Genomic DNA, 21,427 nt, shown 5'->3' on the forward strand with positions numbered 1-21,427 from the left:
CGAGGTGCGCGGGCCGGAAGGGGCGGCGGGCAAGGATGGCTGCGGAGGAGCGGGTGCTGCCCGTTTTGTTGGTGCCGGTCCCCGCCGAGGCCGCAGGGCGCCTGGGGTTCCGGGCGCAGCTGCACAGAGACCAGGCGGTCCTGGGGAGTCTGACGGCCGCAGGCAGCCTTCACGTACTCCCCTTGGCGCCGGGCGGCCGAGGTGGGGGCGACTGCCGCTTGGAAGGCTGTTTTCGGCAGTAAGAGCTGCGGCCGGGCCGGGCGGTGAGGGAGCGCGCCTCTGCTGGCCTGGGGGCGGCGGGAGCGGAGTGACGGCGGGGCGCCCGCCTAAGGCGGGCCCGGCCCCCTCATAGCCGCAAGATGGTCGTGTTCACCTCTCCTGTTCCCGTTGGGCGGAGACCGCACCCTGACCCTCCGCACGCGGGGAGCTGTAGGAGTCCCTGTTTGGGCGCCGAGCTTTTTATTCGTTCGACATAGTTCGATTTCTCGTCACCGTACTGTACCCCACTTCCATTTTCTTCAGTTAAATCTGTTGAAGATGCCAGCTGGGGGGCATCATCTCATTTGCATTGTCCTGTTATTCTAATGCGCGATACGGATAGCTGTTTCCTTCTCGTTTGGGCATCCCCCGCTCCCCTTTGAAGAATAGATAGAGCCTGCTTTTTCTACTCATTAACGTGTTTTCCTGGCAAGTGCTTATTATGCGCGCTGCTCGTTAACTAGGAGTAGTGCCTGAAAGGTGTAATCAGACAGTTCTTAATACACTTGAGGCTGTATGGTCGGTAAGACAGACAATTTCAGTCATTTGTAACTCTTATATTTTTTATCGTTAAGTTTAAGAGTGCCATCCGAGGCTTTGGAGTCTTTAATAAAACGTTTTAGAAATGTTCTCTTTACGACTTTAGTAGCCAAAGAAGAGTCTTGGAATTTCCAGGTCTTGTAACAGTGCCTCACAGTAGAGATCGTTTGGTAAATCCCTGAATGCTTCAGTGGTTTTCATGTTTTCTTTATTCCTGGTCTCTAGCTGCTAGGAAAAGGATTCTCCCTCCTCCGTAAGTTAGTTGATTCAACGTTATTAAGTACCGATGAACACAGTCCTGTAAAGAGAGGAATGAGGCAGAGATCCTAACAGAAAATAAGCAGAATTGACATGAAATAATTGGGGGCAATTCATAGGGTAAAAATAAGGACAAATTTATAGGGTACAGAATTTGCTTCCTACTTTTCTACCAGTGGGGCTTCCCTGATGTAAGAAGCCGCCTGCAATGCAGGAGAGTCGGACACGACTGAGCGACTTTTACTTTTCTGCCTATACCGCATGTCGGTAGACTATACCGATATACACGGTCTTTTGTATATTGTTGAATCACTGTGCATTCTGTAATCTGCTCACTGAAAAATCTGTCTTTCCACGTGGCAATATGGTCCCATGTGCTAATGATGTTACTCGTTTCACAGTATTTTGCTTTTAAATATATTTTGTTTAGCCATTTCCATATTTGACATTTTCAGATTTCAGTGTAAATAGTCAGGTACTCGCTGTTTATGAAACAACGTCATTCTAGGTATAAAGGCAAAAATACAAAATGTCAGTATTTTTTCCTCTGACATAGCACTGAGTTCACTGTTTTTAGATATAAAACTTATTACTTTTGTGGAAAAAAGCTTTTTTTTAAAAAAGATGAAATTTTATCAGCATGGTAACTTCATCTGCATCGTTTTCAGAATCTGGGCTTTTTTATTTTTAAATGTAACAATTTTATTTAATTTGAAGCTGTAGCATTAATAGCCTCTTTCCCTCCTTGTTAGCCATGTTGGTGTGTTGACTTTGTACTGCGTTATATATTTTATAACTGCACTGCTCCGTATGGTAGCCATTAGCCACATGTGACTTAAAATTGAAAATTTAGTTCCTCCGTTGCACTCGCTGAGCATGTTTCAAGTGCTCAGTAGCCCCATGTGGCAGTTGGCTACTGTATTGGACCTTGCAGATTCGTAGAACACTTCCATCTCATGGAAAGTTCTGTTGGACAGAGCTATTCTATGATATGCCTCTTTAAAGTCTTCGAAGTCTATAAATACAAATAATCACTTTTGAAAGCATTTATGCTAGCAGAACATATTTTTTGTTAATTGTGAAGACCATCTCTTATAAATAATAGACATTTGGTTATTGAAACTTATCCTTGAGCACATCACAGTTTCTTTAAGCATATCATCAGTTCGGATTTAGGATGAAATGGAATAAGAGCAGCCACCATTTCTTGCTCTTTGCCCCCTCTTCACCACCCACTCCTGTATTCTTGTGTTGCCCTGAAGGATGTTGAGGGGAAAGAAGTGAGAAAGGGGAAGGAGAAAGGGAAAAGGGGCCGAAATCTAGAGCAGAGTACATTCCGTTAGGTTGTATATAGAATGAAAGCTTAGGTGAACCAAAAAGTTCTCTACTCTTTCTTTCATTTTACCCTCACCATTGTGGGTAAGTATTATTGTGGATGTCGAATATAATAATAGTCTAAACTTTTTCCTTAGGTTTGTATGGGAGGATTCTCGTCACAGTGGGACACCAAATGACAAGCCCAGACTGCTTGCTCTTAGTGAAAATTATGAACTTCTCATCTATGAATTTAATTGGGAAGATGGAAGATGTGATGCAACCGTTTTGTATAGCTATAGTGAGGAGACATTGCAGAAGCTTGTTGAAGATCAAAATATCAGTAAGTTTTTGCAGGTAGTCTTTCAGCATGTGTGAATCTGCATTACTATGTAGTTTTATATATTTCAGGAACAGTTCTTACAGAGGTAAAATCAGGGAGGGATATTTGCCCTGTCTAGTATAGTAGGCTTTAGCTACATGAGGCTGTTAAGCTGTTAATGTAGTTAATATGAATTAATATGTCTTTTAAATGTCAAGTACATTCCAGATTTGAAAACTTGGTACTAAAAAAGTAAAATATTTCATTAATAGTTTTTGTATTAGTTACATGTTGGTGTTTTGAAGATGAGTTAAATAATATAATAAAATTAGTTTTACCTGTTTCTTTTCTCAGTGCAGTTACTGCAAAAGTTAAAATTATACATGTGGCTCACTTTTGTGGCTGACCGTTGTATTTCTCTTGGTTGATCTGCTGATCTAGGCTGGGCACAGAGCTGTTTGCTACCTTCTATCCTGAGGGCTTCAGAGAGCAGAGACCAAAGCACTCTGGCATCTGTTTTTAAGGCGGCAGCATTCTTGCCACCATGCTTATGTTCTTTTCCTCTTAAAAAAAAGAGTCTGATCATTCTTATGGGGTCCTGTGGGTAAGGAACCTTTTTTAATCATCTTGTGGGTTTTTTCATCACACTCTGGCCTTAAACAGAAGGCACAGAGAGATCGTAGGTCTTTATTCATTCTCTTACCAGTGACGACTTGCTTAACTGAGTTTGATCAGTAATTGTCTAGAGTTGGACTAAGATAAATGCTGATTCTTTTTTGTCTCATCTGTCTGTGTTATGTTAACAGCACCAAATTTACCAGTTGTAAAATTGTGACCCGTGAGTTTGATGTAATATTCCTTTTGTTTTATAGGTATTTTCTTATTATCTTTGAGAATTCTGTCATTTCACGACAACACATCATTATTGTTCATCAACAAATGTGTTGTCCTGCATGTTATGTTTCCTGAAAGAGATACTGCGATTAGGGCACTCAGCTGTTTCACATTACCCTTACCTGCACAGGCAGTGGACAGGATTATTGACACGCAGCTCTGCAGAGGAATTCTCTTTGTTTTGAGTAGTTTAGGCTGGATCTGTATCCTGTTTGGTAAAGATGTTGATGTTGGGGGGAGGAGAATACCTAGGAAAAGGAGCCTTTTTAAGGCTTTTAAGTTTAGGGTCTGGGCTATAGGTGGAATGATTAATTTTTCAGTAAAACTTTCAGAGAAAAAGCTGTTCATGAGCTTCAGATACTCAACTGCATTGCTCTCTATTCCATTCAGGTATTTTTCAGTTTATAAATATACATTTTTTCATAGTCATAATCATCCAGTTTATGTTTTTAAATTGGGTATATTCTGCATTACCCATTTATTTAAAGTATTATTTATTAAATATCCATTTTGTGCTTGTTCCAGGAGGGATTTAGATGACTGCTTATGATGTAATACACACATTTTTGTGTATGAGTATGATGTTTATCTCCTACTGCCTCTAATGCTTCTGTTATATTAGGAAATTGTATCATTTGCATAACCATTTTAAGTTTGTTTTTGGAAACTGTCACAGAATTTTTTGTCCTTAGCAGATTCATAGGTCACCAGCAGGATTATATTAAAAATTATTTGAAGATTGTTTGAAGAATGACCCCTTATAGTAGTGTTTTTAGAATTTTTATTTCATTTTTTCCCTATTTTACATATATCGTTTGTATGTACGCGTGCTCGGTTGTGTCCGACTTTTTGGGATGTAGCCTGTAGTCTCCTCTGTCCATGGGATTCTCCAGTCAAGAATACTGGAGTGGGTTGCCATTTCCTCCTCCAGGGGATCTTCCCAACTCAGGGATCAAACACATGTCTCCTGCATTGTAGGCAGATTCTTTACCACTGATCTACCAGGGTAGTGACCAAGTAGTAGCATTTTATATGTATCATAGTCGGTATTAAAATTTCTTTTGTAAAAATAGAGGCTGTTACAAGAAGTGTTACAGAATATTGGGTTAACTTCATTTTTATTGCCAGGTCACAGAACTGCGCTATCCGACATTGTAGGCAGTAGGCATAGGTGACTGTTGAACACTTGAAACTGGCTAGTGTGACTGAGAAACTGAATTCTTAGTTGTATTTAATTACTTTAGTGTCTGATACTTGATTCAGTTATTGGAGAACTTTAGAGTATGTTTGGAACGACTTGACTGTTCCAAGTTCTTAAGTATAAATTTTTGCAGTCTAAATACAGACCAGATCTGTATTGCAATGAAAATTGTCCCAATTGAGATGTGCTGTAAGTATAAAATAACTAATTTGAAGTTTTGAAAAAATATGTAAAATGTATCAATGTTAATTACATGTAGAGATAGTATTTTGCATATACTGGGCTAAATAATGTATTAAAATTAGGTTCCCTGATTTCTTTTTACTTTTTTAATAAGGCTGCTAGAAGATTTACAATGACAAATGTGCCTCACACTGTTTCTTTTGAAGAGCACTGTTGTTGGACACTAGTGGAAACTGTCCGTGATGTCTCGGGGGCTGGCACAGAGTGGAGATTCAGCGAGCATTGCTGAATAAACTCTCTGTCAGGTTGTTCATTGGGTCACTACAGTCATAGTCACCTGGTTAATGTGATGGGTTCTTTAATGTCCATTCTCCTGTTGTTATACCTACAAGGTTGGAATGATGAAGTCTACAGCTCTGTCCTGTTCTGTGTTTTAAGTGTTTGGGCATACTTGAGACTGACATTTTCCTTAACTCTTAACTCAAAGACATTTTTGACATTGTGGATGGTAGACAAATAGCTCATGTGGATTTAGCACTTCCTCAAGAAGATATGTGTAATGAGCAGCAACAGGAGCCAGCCAAGAGTTCTTCATTTACTTCACTGAAAGTGTCTCAGGACCTGGATGTTGTAGTGGTTGTGGGCGTCTCCAATACTGCAGTTGCTCTTAACTTGAATTTGTACTTCAGGTATGTGGATTACTTCCTTCTCTAATTTGAGGTAAATAATTAGAGCCATAAGAGGTTAAAAAATGTACTTGTTAGCCTTTTTTTTTCTTTCTTTTAACAAGTTTTCTTCCTCTATCTAGTTGATAACATTCTAGGTACTACATAGTGAGCTTGTTACTATATAAAAATATGTACAGATGACCACTGGCTACTTTTTGTTTCTGGATGCATAGCCAAGTTTTTATTTTGATTTATATTTATATTATAGATAGCTTATGTCATCATATGTAAAAAGTAACCAAGCACAATTTTAAAAACTCTTAGCTATTATACATAATCTCTTCACTTCTTTCCAACACCAGAGTAGAAGAAAAATGGGATTTACTCTGTTAGAATTGTACCTTATGTGGCTTATGGTCCTGGCCACCTATGGGATCCACCTTTTTCCATCTTAGGCTTTTCTCAGGTGTTTCCCGTGGCGGGCCCACACCTGCAACTTTCTGAACATATTAGTGAAAATTGAATACTTCTGTGTGTAGCTTTTTGATTTAGAAATTCTAGTTGCTTCTCATCTTATGTTGGAAAGGAACATGTTTATATCTGATTGTGCATATCCATGTACACAGCACCTATTTATTGCAACTTGCAAGTAGGCTAATCAACATTTATGACTTTCAGAATTAAGGGACGTTTCAAGCCATTAGGATTTTTGGTCCTAGCTTAATATGAATGAAATAAACATATCCTTGAGTAATTGAGAATGTACTTCAATGAGTTAATTTCATCCTCACAAATCAGCCAGAACTTCTTAGTACTGTGATTTTTCACTTGTTTTCAATGGCTTTTTAACATTTTTTTTTAGAATTTTTAAGCCGGGATGATTATCACATTTTCAGATTGTATGCTTGTGTATCAGCAGGCCATTTTCACTGACTGAAATACATCTTGTATATGTAGAGTAGGAGGTACCTCCTAATCAGTTTCCTTGGAAAACAGGTGAAGAGGAAGGAAAACCCACTTACCTCCCCTGATCCTTGAGTGCAGGGTTCTGTTCCTCTGGATGTTTTGGCAGTACCCCAAGAGAACCCTGGAGGGGGCACCAGGCACATTCCTTGGGACAAATTCCTTTGAACTCAGCCACTGTAACATCAGCCAGTGAAGAACTTCTGCTCCCTTCCTGATAGTCAATTTGGGGATCTTTGCTGTCCATCTAAATGAACAATCTATCTCTATTTGTTACTTATCTATGTGAGTGCTCTTTAATTAGTATAACTTCTCGAGGAACTTGACTCTATATATTTTCTAAGTATACTCTGAAATCTAAAAGTATTTTTTCCATTCCTGCCTCCAACCCTAGTTCTTCCTTCCCGCCATATGGAATATCAGCCACCCCTTTTCGTTTTATCAAGTCCTATTCCCACTCTGAGATCCACCTCTTCTATGAAGTCATTCCTTACTAAAATCCCTTCCACTTGTGAATTTCTGCTCATTTTATAATTTTTCTTCTCTTTGAACTTCTTTGGCACTTTTTGCTTTGAACTACAGTTTAGCACTTAATTGTGTAGTCTTTGATTACTTCTCCAATTTTTTGTGTTTCCTATAGAGTTTGTAAGCTCATGTAAGCTCCACATGATTTGTTCATTCAATTTGCTGTCAGTAACTTTTCCTTACAGTTTACCTTAGCTGTCCATTCTCATAGTCATAACCTGGGCTTTGTCAGTATACGAAACTATTCCTCCCCTAAATCACTTTTCCACACGTGCCACTCTGACCACAACTTCCTGAACTACATTTTGCTGACTCAGGTACTCCCACTTGTCTCGTCTGACTTCACTGGAATTCCCGTACACTGACATCACAGGTGACGACTGCATCTCCCTCTGTCTTCACTTCCCTCTTTTTATAGCATAGATTCTGTGACCTGTCATTGTATTCACTTTTTTGAATGCGCCCTAAACTCTTGCTCCTGCTGTGTGATAGCACTTGGTCCAACACATTTTTTAATTCTGTCTTACTCCCTGCATCCACACAACTGAGCTCTTGTGAGAACACCACAGATAAAAGTTGGTGCCACTGAAAGTTCACACTCATGCTTTATGTGGTCTCTCTGGCTGCCTGGAAACTTGACAGTGATTTTTTTCATGAGTCCATTTTTTTTTTTTTTTACAGCAATGTTTTAAACATCCGTTTTTCTCAAACCTTTATTCATCTCTTTACCCCCAACTGTTCTTGGATGACCTTACCTCCTACTTTATAAAGGAAGTAGACCCCATCTCACCGGAGCTCCTTCAGTTTCTCACATTAAATTTCTCACTTTCCTGCACTCATTTTCTCCATCTTCTGTCCTGTTACAGGGAAGGGATTCCCTGCTCCCATGCAGGCCCATCCCTCTGTGTGTGCTCTGAATCCCATTCCTTCCCTCCTTCTCAGGGACCATTTTCTGTTTCCTGTCTTTTCTAGATCTCCAGCCTCTTAAGTATTAGATCCATGTCCATCTAATCACCAGGTCCTAGTCATTCTAGCTCCTAAGGGCTTCTTGAATCTTTTCCACTTTTCTTAACTTTTTTGTCATCACTTTGATCCATGCTGCTGTCATCACTTATCCGAACTAGCTTACCAACCTCGTAATTCGTCTCACTGTATCTGTTCTTCCCCCCTCAAATTCACCCTCTATGGAGTAGCCAGAGTGATGTTGTTAAAGTGCACATCTTTTCAGAGTGTAGGCAGGTATGAACCTGTGGGGACAGAGTATATATCTTTTATTGGCGGGGGAACTGCTTTCTCCACAGATCATATTTCTTCATTTTCACCCTGCCTTCTCTAACATCGTCTCCTTGACAAATGCAAGTCACGCTGTTACCTTCAAATTGTTGAAACGGTTAATAATTTAACTCAGTGCTCGGGGGTTACGTACATCCCAGTCTCCTACAGCCACTCCCCATGTCTGATCATACGGCTTCTCTGCTTAAAGCCCTTCTCTAGCTTCTTTCCTCCTTCCCCAACATGAAAGCTAACAATCCTTAGTAGCCCATAAAGCCTGACCCCATTTGTCTCTTGCAGAGCTCTCCAGCCTCATCTTACATACACTCTGCGTCCGCACCTGCACTCAAACCTTGCTTCCCTAGCTGCTGTTACGTGTTTCCCTGGTCTCAGCCTAGATCTCACTCTGTGGTGGTGGGCGATTAAACGCCTGGGCTTACGTCACATTTACCTGGTTCAGACCCAGCTGCACTGTTTCTTTGAGCCTCAGTTTCTGTAGCTACAAAACTGGCTTATATTTACCTCAGAGGGTTGTTGAAAAATTCAAATACATTAGTTCAGGTAAAAGTTTTTACCTTCACGTCTACATTGTAGTGGATAATACATGCTCTTGTCTCTTCATAAAACAAACTTCCCCTAAGGGTAAAAATTTTTTTAATTGATGTAATTGCCATATAATGTTATATTATTAGCTTCATATACACAACATAGCTTTATCAGTGTGTCTGAAGCAATGGAGGTAAGGCGTCTAGGTCAGGGAAACTTACTGTCTGTACTGTTTCTGCTGTACTGTTTCACCTCCACACCGTTTCCCCTTCCATTTTTAACAGCAGAGGCAATAACAGGGATTTGGGTTTGACCATCATTTTTTTACCATGGCTATTGTTTTTAAAACATAGGCAATACCCAGGACACCTGTTATGTGAAAAAACTCTACAAGACATCCCTATTGAAGGTCCCCAGGGGATAGATGAAGATGATCCTGTTAATTCTGACTACAACATGAAACTGACCAAGTTTTCCTTCCGAATTGATAGGTACAGAAAGCTCCTTTTTAGATTTACTTTATTATTTTCATTTTTCTGTGTGTGTGAGGCTGACACCAAACCTTTTCACTTAAGCCTTTACAGAGTAGATACTTTTATTTCCCTAAGTGCATTTTTGCTTGGTTTAGTGCCTCACTTACTGCCTTTCACTGTCACAGATGTGACTTCTGTCCTGTCTCCCAGGTCTTGGAAAGCCCAGCTGTCATCACTGAATGAAACAATAACGAGCTCCGAGCCGGAAGGTCCCTGCTGTGCTCCGTGGTACCAGGATGTTTCACATCCAGAGTCCCCCGAATCTGGTAACTGCAGTGCCAGTGTGTCAGATTGGGCCTTCATTCCACAGGATGTGACATGCAGCCCGTGTGATTTTCCACAGCAAGGCCCTGCCGGGACCAGTGATCCAGGAAGAGTGTGGAAAATGATGCACATCAGGGAACAGGAGGAGTCCCTTGAGCTTGCCTGTGTGTCTGTGACAGGCTTCACTGCACTGTTCACTTGGGCAGGGGAAAGGACAGGCTGGACCATTGTCCTGTGGGACTTGGAGACCCAGGGCACGCAATGTTTTTTGCTGGGCAAAAAATGTGTTCCTGTAGACAGTGGTGGAGACCAGCAGCCGTGCCTCGTCTTGACAGGTGAGGACGTCTTTTAACAGGTTGAAATCCACGCTGAGGGCTGCCCTAATGCCAGTTTTACTTCTGCTGCCTGAGTGGTGCTGGTGCCTGCTCGCACCTCTGAGCCTAAGCTTTGATGGAGAAATATTCAGTGTTACTCTTAGTACTCTTGTCCATGTGTTTGATTTTTAGTTAAGATTAATTCTGCTCAGCTAAATGCTTAGGATACTAAGTCAGAAAGAGTTTAAGAAAGGTTGGTTTTTTAGCCTAGCAAGTCTTTCACGGGACTTCAGTCTGTGTAGGCAGAGGTTGCAAGCTGGTAGCTCGTGGAGCATGTGTGAACTCAGGTTTATTTTGTTTGGCCTGCACTACCTAGACTTTTAAAAAAGACTTTGTGTATTGTAAGCATGTAAAGGTCAGAGGGTTTCACGCAGTCTGGCCTCTCAGTCATCACTGAGAGAGTAGAAGGTTTCACGCAGTCTGGCCTCTCAGTCATCACTGAGAGAGTAGAAGGTTTCACGCAGTCTGGCCTCTCAGTCATCACTGAGAGAGTAGAAGGTTTCACGCAGTCTGGCCTCTCAGTCATCACTGAGAGAGTAGAAGGTTTCACACAGTCTGGCCTCTCAGTCATCACTGAGAGAGTAGAAGGTTTCACGCAGTCTGGCCTCTCAGTCATCACTGAGAGAGTAGAAGGTTTGCCCCACTGGCCCTCATCCCTCCTCCAGTTTACGCATTGAAGCCAAATTTCGGCGTCTTAGACGGGCCACTTCCTTTCAGGTTGTTTATTTTGTTTTGTTTTTGTTTTTTATTTTTTGGTTGTGTTTCCTTGTACTTCTCTCCCCGCTGCTTGGCTCCCATAGTTATTCGGGTTTGGTGTGTCAGATATATGTTGATTCAGCATTTATGCCATAATTTCCTGTAAAGCTACTGAGTGTTCTGATTGAACTATGTGTTTCTTCTTCAGTATCTCAATTTTGGTAATCATGTATTTCTGTGTATCAGAGCATGCTATTAATTGCTTTATTTTGGTAAAGTTTCCAGGTATTGATTGTGCAAGATACAATTTTGTACATTATACAAAATACAATTATACAAGATTATACAAGAGACAATTAAGACAGTATTGATTATGCAAGACTCTACAAAGTAGAGAGGTTTAGTGCTATTTCATAGGATGCATTGTTCTTATGAGAATTAGTCGTGTTTACTGTTTTGAAAAATGAAATTATTCTTTGAAAAATTATTATGAATTTATTAATTGAGGTCATTAGTTACCAGTACCCAATTAACATTAGTAATTATAGTGCTGAAGTATTGAGTAGTTAGAAATTAATTCCTGTCATAACACTAAAACCTAAGTCCTAATAATTTATTAAAGCTGACTTTTTGTCTTGTAGAAAGTGGACTGTCTCTGATTTTGTTTGGTTTGACTCAAGAGGAATTTTTAAATAGGCTGATGATCCACGGAAGTGCCAGCACTGTGGACTCTCTCTGTCATCTTAATGGTTGGGGGCGGTGTTCCATCCCCATACATGCGCTAGAGGTAACAGAGTTAAGTGTCTGTAGTATGATGATGTTTGATTATTTTCTGTTGTTTACTCTTATGTGGCTAAAGATTTGGGAGATACATGCAACCTAGCAACAAAAGATATGTAGCCTTTACCCATCCTTTTGCTTAGTTTTGGCTATTTCATTACCCTAATTCTGCTTAGCAAAGCCTTACCCTTTTTGGCTTTGAAGATAACATATTATAATGAACACTGTTTAAGAAAGAAATCTGACTGTGGCTCAGATCGTGAACTGCTTATTGCCAAATTCAGACTTAAATAGAAGAAAGTAGGGAAAACCATTAGACCCTTCTAGGTATGACCTAAATCAAACCCCTTACAATTATATAATGGAAGTGACAGATAGATTCAAGGGAATAGATCTGATAGAGTGCCTGATGAACTGTGGACGGAGGTTCATGACTTTGTACAGGAGTCAGGGATCAAGACCATCCCCAAGAAAAAGAAGTGCAAAAAAGCAAAATGGCTGTCTGAGGAGGCCTTACAAATAGCTGTGAAAAGAAGAGAAGTGAAAAACAAAGGAGAAAAGTAAAGATATACCCGTCTGAATGCAGAGTTCCAAAGGAGAGCAAGGAGAGATAAGAAAGCCTTCCTAGTGATCAGTGCAAAGAAAAAGAGGAAAACAACAGAATGGGAAGACTAGAGATCTCTTCAAGAAAATTAGAGATACCAAGGGAACATTTCATACAAAGATGGGCACAATAAAGAACAGAAATGGTATGGACCTGACAGAAGCAGAGGATATTAAGAAGAGGTGGCAAGCATACACAGAAGAACTGTACAAAAAAGCTCTTCATGACCTAGATGATCATGACGGTATGATCACTCACCTAGAGCCAGACATCCTGGAATGTAAAGTCAAGGGGGCATTAGGAAGCATCACTACAAACAAAGCTAGTGGAGGTGATGGAATTCCAGTTGAGCTATTTCAAATCCTAAAAGATGATGCTGTAAAAACGCTGCACTCAATATGCCAGCAAACTTGGAAAACTCAGCAGTGGCCACGGGACTGGAAAAGGTCAGTTTTCATTCCAATCCCAAAGAAAGGCAATGCCAAAGAATGAATGATCAAAGTACCGCACAATTGCACTCATCTCACATGCTAGTAAAGTAACGCTCAGAAGTCTCTAAGCCCAGCTTCAATAATACGTGAACCGTGAACTTCCAGATGTTCAAGCTGGATTTAGAAAAGGCAGAGGAACCAGAGATCAAATTGCCAACATCCAGTGGACCAAGGAAAAACCAAGAGTTCCAGAAAAAACATCTGCTTTATTGACTATGCCAAAGCCTTTGTGTGGATCACAATAAACTGTGGAAAATTCTGAAAGAGATGGGAATACCAGACCACCTGACCTGCCTCTTGAGAAACCTGAATGTAGTTTAGGAAGCAACAGTTAGAACTGGACATGGAACAACAGACTGGTTCCAAATAGAGAAAGGAGTGTGTTTCCAAATAGAGAAAGGAGTGTGTTAAGGCTGTATATCGTCACCCTGCTTATTTAACTTATATGCAGAGTACATCATGAGAAACGCTGGGCTGGATGACGCACAAGCTGGAATCAAGATTGCTGGAGAAGTATTGATAACCTCAGATGTGCAGATGACACCTCCATTATGGCAGAAAAGAAGAACTAAAGAGCCTCTTGATGAAAGTGAAAGAGGAGAGTGGAAAAGTTGGCTTAAAACTCAACATGAAGTAAACAAAAATCATGGCCTCTGATCCCATCACTTCATGGGAAACAGTGGCAGTCTTTATTTTGGGGGGCTCCAAAATCACTGCAGATGGTGACTGCAGCCATGAAATTAAAAGACGCTTACTCCCTCGAAGGAAAGTTATGACCAACGTAGATAGCATATTGAAAAGAAGAGACATTACTTTGCTAACAAAGGTCCATCTGGTCAAGGCTGTGGTTTTTCCAGTAGTCATGTATGGATGTGAGAGTTGGACTGTGAAGAAAGCTCAGCGCCGAAAAATTGATGCTTTTGAACTGTGGTGTTGGAGAAGACTCTTGAGAGTCCCTTGGACAGCAAGGAGATCCAACCAGTCCATCCTGAAGGAGATCAGTCTTGGGTGTTCATTGGAAAGACTGATGCTGAAGCTGAAACTCCAATACTTTGGCCACCTCATGTGAAGAGTTGACTCATTGTAAAAGACCCTGATGCTGGGAGGGATTGGGGGCAGGAGGAGAAGGGGACGACAGAGGATGAGATGGCTGGGTGGCATCACCGACTCGGTGGGCATGAGTTTGAGTAAACTCCGGGAGCTTGTGATGGACAGGGAGGCCTGGCGTGCTGCGATTCATGGGGTCGCAGAGAGTCGGACAGGACTAAGTGACTGAACTGAACTAAACTGAAAGAAAGTAAAAGTTACAAAAGATGGAGGCAACAATAAGCTAATGAGAATAAATGAAGTGGAAACAAGCTATGGGAAGCTCAAGCAGGAGTGATCACTCATTCCTGGTTTATCTTCCCCACCACTCTCATCCTGCTTGTAGTAGTGACATACCTGAATTTATACAGCATTTTTTAGTACACCCACTCCAATATTCTTGCCTGGGAAAGCCTATGGACAGTGGAGCCTGGTGGGCTACAGCCCATGGAGTTGCAAAAGAGTCAGACACGACTTTAGGGACTAAGCAGCAAGAACGTAGTTCACAAACACTCTTTTCTGTGCATCCTCTAAATTGTGCTAAAATAACCACAGGTGACCAGTTGGGTAGTTTGTATTCATTTCATTTTACAGATGAAAAACCTAAGACTCAAAATGATTGAATGGCCCATAGCTGTACTAATAAGGCAGGAGCTAGAGTCAAACTCAGGGCACTTTCTACTGTACCATGTGGAAAGGTTGAAAACTAGAAGTTAATAAAGTTATATACCAGACTCATCTTTTAGTGGCGGCTTTATTGAGATACAATTCACATACCGTAACATTCACCTGTCTATGGGTAGCAGTATCATTCACCTACGAGTGATTTTGAGTATGTTCAGAGTTGTACAACCATCCTCACTGTCTAGTGTTTTCACTCTCACTTTTTTCACCCCATTAGCAGTCACTCCCAACTCTTCACACACCCTCATTTCCACACACTGATCTGCTTTGTCTGTGTGGCCTTTTGTGACGACTTCTTTCACTTAGCTTGTCTTCAGAGTTCATCCATGTAGCGCATGTCAGGACTTCACTCTTTTTTATGTCTGAGTAGCTTTCCATTATGTGGATACAGCACATATTTTTAATCCATTCATCATCAATAGACATCTAGGTGGTTTTTCCTTTTTTGCTATTACGAATTCTCCTACTGTGAAAAGTGGTGTACTAGTTTTTTTGTATCACCATATTTTTTGTTTCTCCTGGGTATACACCTGGCAGTAGAATTAGCAAGTTATTTTAACTTTTTGAGGAACCACCAAACTCTTTTCCACAGTGGCTGCACTGTTGAACACTCCCAGAGTGAGGTAAAGGAGTTCCGATAGCTCCAAATCCACTTGTTTTGTCCAGTTTCGTTGTATCATAACCATCCTAGTGACTGTGAAGTCAACATGAAGTGGTATCTCATCGTGGTTTTTACTTGGAATTTCCCAATGACTAATGTGTTTTCATGTGCTTTTTGGCCATTTGTATTGTGTATCTTTGGAGAAATGTCTGTTTAAATCCTTTGTTCATTTTGTAATTGTAAATTGAGTGCTTTGTCTTTATTGTTGTGTTCTAAGGGTTCTTTACATATTCTAGATACTAGACCCTTATGAGATGTATGGTCTGCAGATATTTTATCCTATTCCGTGGGTTTTATTTTCAGCGTCTTGATGGTGTCCTTTGGAACATAAGTTTTTAATTTTGATGAAGTTAGTTTACCTGTTTTAGGAAGTTTTGTGTTTGGGTTTTGGTTTTTTTTCAGTTACTTGTGCTTTTGGTGTCATATCTTAAGTAACCAGTGTCTGTTCTCTGAGGTCATGAAAATTTACTCTTATAAAGTTGTGAGTTTTATTGTGTTAGTTTTTGCATCTAATTCTTTGATGCATTTTGATTAATTTTTATATATGGTAAGTGGAAAGGACCCAACCTCATTCTTTTGCATGTAGATTTTCAGTTACCAGTACCATTTATTGAAAGACTTACCTTTATGTACTACAAAACATTTATTATAGAGAATTTAAGAATGAGAAAAAAAGAAAATTGGTCTCTTATAAATCTGTTATCCCAAAGTAATCATGTTTACTCTTGGGTTATTTCCTATAGTTATTTTTTCTAAATATTAATGTTAATAATCAGGTGCTAGCTCATTAGTTTTCTTACCAATAGATAAAACTATTATTATTTCCGTTTTACAGTTGAGGGAACATAGAGGTTAGGAACCCTGATTCAGATACACCTGGCCAGTGACTGGCAGTGCCAGGGTTTGAGCCCAGGCAGTGTGACTGCAGAGCCTCTGCCCTTATACATTTTATGTCCATGTAGTAAGTTTAATTAGGTTTAGGTGGCGTTACAGCATTGTTTTGGCCTTAGTCTCTGGCAGCATACAAATGAGTTACTTTGCTGAGACTCAGGTATGGCCTAGTAAACGCTCAGGTTTCATAAATGTTCCCTGTGAGAGCTGGACGTGCGTTTCCCAGTTGTCACAGTGTTCTTCACTTTCATCGGAAGGAGTTAGAATTTTCATACTTTGCTCAGTTTATCTTAATCTCTTTGAGTCTTTGGGTAATTCAGCTCACTATTTCTCTTTTCAGGTAGGTCTAATCTGGTATTCAGTACATCCACTGAGTTTCAATTTTTATTATTTCTAGAATTACTATTTGGTCGTTATTTTTAAATGTGTTATTTTGAAACTTTTTTCAAATTTATAGAAAAATTGTAAAAGTTATAAAATGAAAATCCATTTACCTCTTTTCCATTTACCAACTGTTAACATTTTGCCACTGGAGCAGGAAATGGCAGTCCACTCTAGTATCCTTGCCTGGACAATCCCATGGACAGAGGGGCCTGCCAAGCTACAGTCCATGGGGTCACACAAGAGTCGGGACACTGAGCGACTGAAACAACAGTTTGCCACATTTGTTTTCACTATATGTTACTTATTTTTGCTGAACTATTTGAAAGTTGCAAACTTAATAACTGTTTTGCAACCCTATTCTAACTTAAGCATACACAGTTTAGTTTTTCCTTTCACTGTGTAGTGGAAAGGCAGGGTCTGTTTCCTGTCTCCCTCAGGGAAGTCCCTTTCTTCTCTTCTTTTCCTCCACACATAACTTTCACCAGTATTTACCACCCAGCCTACCTGGCCTCACACCCAGAACTCAGCCCTTGGATTCTCAGTGTGGTCCCCAGACCAGCAGCATCACATCTTCTGGAGATGTATTAGAGATGCAGATTTTCAGGCTCCACCCCAGACTTAGGAAATCAGAATCTCTGGGGACTGGACTCAGCAGCCCACATTTGAGCAGGCTCTCCAGGTGATTCTTCGGTGCAGTGCTTCAGCCGCGGAGTGGCAAACGTCTGTCCGGGGCCAGAGACCCCAGGCAGGTTTCTGTTACGACTGCTCAGATGTGCCGTTGTCGCCATTGACGATATGTAAGTGGACGGATGTGGTTGTTTTCCTATAAAACAAAGACAGGCAGGAGTTGAATTTGGTTGCTTTGCCCTGTTTTTCAACCCCTGCTTCAGGCCATCAGAAATTTGTTTTTAATTCTGAGGATTTTTGTCACTTTCTTTTCAGTTCACCTGAGCATTTAAAGATATAAACACACACACACACACACACACGCATGCACATACACCATCATTGACCCTTGAACAGCATGGATTTGAGCTGCGCAGGTCCACCTGTACCAGGATGTTTTTCAGTAGTGAGTACTACAGTACTGCGCAATCAAAGGCAGGTTGAATTCATGGGTGTGAAACCTCTTATTCAGGGGGATGGCTGTAGAGTTATACATGGGTTTTCCACTGTGTAGGAGGGTCAGCGTCCCTAACCCCCGAGTTGTTCAAAGGTCAACTGTATGTATAATTTTCAATCTATGATTTTTAAGTGTTCTTTATAGAACAGTTTCCTCAGATTCCTAGTTAGAAACAGAAGTCTGTATTTAGCCTGCTTTTTCAGTTTAACTTTGTATTAATCTGCTGTAATATTTTAATTCAAATAGATTGTAACTTAACTGTGAGGGTGATCCCCAGGTACCTAACTTTGAATGGTTTTAGAATTACAAAATGGTTGGGAAGATACCCTGGAGGAGAGGTGGCATGGGAAGCGGGGGGTGGGCGATTTACTCCAGTGTTCTTTTCTGGAGAACCCCATGGATTCTCCCGGTGGGCTATAGCTCATTGGGTTGCAAAGAGTTGGACTGAAGCGGCTTAGCATTTGGCATGCACAGAGCTAGAAGTGTTTTCTTTTCAAACCTGTTTCTGCTAAAGCAGAGACTTTTGCTCCAAAAAGTTAGAGACTTGCCCTAGATTACACAGTCGTTGTCAGAATCCGCACTAGAACTCAGATACTCCTACAATATAAAGATAGCCTTGTATCTCTGTGTTAGCACATTAAATTGTAAAGTTTTAAAAAGCAATTTGTATCCCAATTTTTTTTTTTTCCTATTGTAATTTTTTCCTGATCTCCTCCCATTGCAGGCAGGTATAGAAAACCGCCAGCTGGACACAGTAGATTTCTTTTTAAAGAGCAAAGAAAATCTTTTGACTCCATCCTCAAAATCTTCTGTATCTGACCAGTTTGATCACTTTGCATCCCATTTATATTTAAAACGTGAGTGGAATGAAGACTTCTGTATTTGTATTTATCATTTTTCCTTTTTAATCACTTTCAAATTATTGTTATGTTTTCTGGTGACTTATTTACTAGCCAGGACTCAGTCATCATGTTTTGTCTACTTTCTGGACTCTTGAGAGAGTTGTGAGAATCCGTAAATGCTCTCATTATACATTGAATATTAATTATTCACATGCTGTACTGTGCTTTGTATTTTTAGTATGCAAGGAAGAGATGATCCTTGAAATTTAAGAGGATTTTATTTAAAAGAAAATAAAATTCATTTGTGAAACTCCCCACTCTTGCTGTTGTCTGAGGTATATAGTGACTGCAGCTGGCTTAGTTTTCATCCTGACTTTTCTTTTTTGCTACATTACCAACTCTTCTTTTTAAGACTTTGGCTTTCATTTTTAATAAACAGGCGGTCTGCTTTTATTCTTGAGCCAGGTAGTCATTGCAAATCCTCTCTTTGGAGGGATAGGGTAAAAAAATGTCTTTTCCCATGTACATACAGTATAATTTGCTTTTTTTTTTTCCTCGCTTGATAATGTATTACAGACATCTTTCTTGATAACAGTAGGTATACCTATTTATGGTGGCACAGAATTTCATTATATGGGCTGTGCCATAGTTTCCCCAGCCAAACTTCTATTACACATTTAGGTTGCTTCTGATTTTTGCTATTGTTGGCAATGTGCTGTAAATGCTGTGTGTGTGTATAACTTCACATATGTACCATTATTGGGATGAATCTCTACCAGCTCACACTCTCTAAGTGGAGAGAAGAACAGCAGACCCTTTCAGTCAGTGTGATGCTGGTTCTCACTTGAGTGTGAGTTGACATCCTCTTGTTTTGAGTGCAGAGTTTGCCCTCCTCCCTCTTGAACTGCCAGCTTTTTTTATGCTCCACTTTTTTTTTTTTAAAGTCTGCTTAAATTTAAAGAAAGGCCTGGTTTGTGGTGTTGAGGGGAGCTCCAGCAGCAGCTGTGTGGTCATTACCCCTTCTGCCGTTCGGTGGTCAGTGATTACTCCTGCCTCCACTCACACCTGCACTGCTCTGCCCTAAAAGATGGGGATGGATCTGGAAATAAGAAGCATAGGATTAGCTTTTCCTGCTCTCTTCATGGTAAAACCCATGTTTCCCATCATTCTCACACAGACACAGTTCTAGAGGTGGGGGCCAATGCTAGAATGAGCAGGCATCATTTTATTTGCAGCTGGCAAATAGAAGATTCAGGGGCCTCCATCCTTGCCTTCCCCTGTATATTTAAGAGAATGGTTTTGGAATCAGATTTACATTCAAATTTGTTCTGTGCCACTCATGTTCAGATTAGCTTGGACAAGTTACTTATCCTCTTGAAATCTCAGTTTCTTCATCTGTGGAAAGGGGGATGTAACACCTACCTCTCTGGTCATTAAATGGAATAAGTGAGATAGGATTTATAAAACACCAGGTACAGTATTTAAAATAGAGTAGGTGGTCAGCAAAATCCTAGTTACTAGTAATACCACTAAATAACGACTAGTGATAAGTAGAGTCCCTGAAGTTTGCAGGTAATAAGACTTCATCAAAGTCCTGTGAGCTTTTTGAGAGTGAGACGTTGGTCTCTTTCTTATGTTTAAGGTATTGGCGCATCGTCTTTTTGGACAGGTTAATTTTATTGGGAGTGTCCTGGTGTTCTTCATAGTCCTTCCTGTGGTTTCTCCTCAGATGTGGAAGAGCTGACACCAGCGCTGGATTTACTTTGCTCAGCAATTAGAGAAAATGATTCTGAAACCCAGAGCAAGCACTTCTCAGAACAGTTACTTAACCTTACACTGTCTTTCCTTAACAAACAAATAAAGGAGCTTTTTATTCACATTGAAGGTAAGAAAAGCAGGAAATAAAGGGACAATTATCCTACCCTTAGGTCAGGACAGATACATAAGTGATCCTATTGCACGAAAGGGCATAAGCCAGCGGAGTGCCATTTGTAATGTGTAATTGAGTGAGTGAAGTGGGTTCTAATCCTGGGAATTTTGGCAGGAAGAACTAACCATTGTGAAGGGGGTTACATTAAAACATGGAGATACTTGTAAATAGGAAAAAAGCTCAGATTTTTTTGTTTGATCTGAAAACACTGAGTTTGAATTTTGCCATTTTGTAAACCTCGTTATGGTTATATAGCTCATGGTGAATTATTTCTCTCTCTCTACTCTCTCACACACACACACTTTATGTATGAAATTGGCACACTGGTGTTTTCCATAGAGCTAGATGAACATCTACAGAAAGGAGTGGACATTTTGACCAGCTACATTGATGAACTTCGAACCTTCATGATTAAGTTTCCCTGGAAGCTAACAGATGCTATAGATGAATATGATATAAATGAAAATGTCCCCAAAGTAAAGGAGAGCAATATATGGGAGACACTCAGCATTGAGGTAAATATGAGTAATGATCACTTCTTTTATTTTTCAGATTCAGAGAATCTGAGAAAATGATAGAAGAAATAGAATTTAAAATCTGTATACTTGCGGTTCATCCATATTGTAACATGTGATAGTATTAATTTTCCTTCTTTTTTTTTTTTTTGGCCCCACTTGTAGCATGCAGGATCTTAGTTCCCCAGCCCAGGATCAGTCCCGCCCCCTCCCCACCCCCCACAGTAAAAGCTCAGAGTGTTGACCACTGAACTGCCAGGAAAATCCCTAGAATCTGTACATTTGATTCAGAGTCTTTGGCAAGGCTTTTAGGTTTTATAGATTTTTGGATCTCTGAGTACAACTTCAAATATATGTTTACAAGTTTTTCATTTATTTAATTCAGAATACAGATAGGCACCTTCTTTATGCCAAATGTGCCCATTTGGATCCAGTGAGAAACACCCAGCCCCAAACCCATCGTGAACTAGCACTCCTTCAGTATCCAGGACATGGTACTTTGGACTTGTCCTTTCTGCCTGACTTTTGAATGAATCACATTGCTGCTGGTGATTCGACCTTAGGAAAGTTATGACATTAGATAGTTGGAAGTATATTCAGTTCAATTCCTATCTCAGATTCTAGT

At 40.3% G+C, this 21,427-nt stretch overlaps 1 protein-coding gene across 5 annotated transcripts in view; it reads left to right on the top strand.

Annotated features, from left to right (window-relative positions):
• SPG11 (SPG11 vesicle trafficking associated, spatacsin) overlaps nucleotides 1–21,427 on the top strand; it is a 72,516-nt gene continuing 51,089 nt past the window's right edge. For 2 of the 5 annotated variants that reach the window (XM_043920955.1, XM_043920957.1), the window contains exons 1-10: nucleotides 1–238; nucleotides 2,529–2,713; nucleotides 3,565–3,789; nucleotides 5,458–5,659; nucleotides 9,298–9,435; nucleotides 9,628–10,076; nucleotides 11,453–11,607; nucleotides 18,240–18,372; nucleotides 20,087–20,242; nucleotides 20,627–20,802. In XM_043920955.1, the coding sequence (XP_043776890.1) occupies nucleotides 36–238; nucleotides 2,529–2,713; nucleotides 3,565–3,789; nucleotides 5,458–5,659; nucleotides 9,298–9,435; nucleotides 9,628–10,076; nucleotides 11,453–11,607; nucleotides 18,240–18,372; nucleotides 20,087–20,242; nucleotides 20,627–20,802 (2,022 nt within the window). In that variant the 5' untranslated portion in view covers nucleotides 1–35. Of the gene's footprint in view, nucleotides 264–2,528; nucleotides 2,714–3,564; nucleotides 3,790–5,457; nucleotides 5,660–9,297; nucleotides 9,436–9,627; nucleotides 10,077–11,452; nucleotides 11,608–18,239; nucleotides 18,373–20,086; nucleotides 20,243–20,626; nucleotides 20,803–21,427 lie in introns of all 5 variants that reach the window. The other 3 variants (XM_043920956.1, XM_043920958.1, XM_043920960.1) reach the window with 2 other exon arrangements.

This window comes from Cervus elaphus, chromosome 12 (genome assembly GCF_910594005.1).
Source record: "Cervus elaphus chromosome 12, mCerEla1.1, whole genome shotgun sequence".
In the NCBI taxonomy this organism is placed as follows: Eukaryota; Metazoa; Chordata; class Mammalia; order Artiodactyla; family Cervidae; genus Cervus; species Cervus elaphus.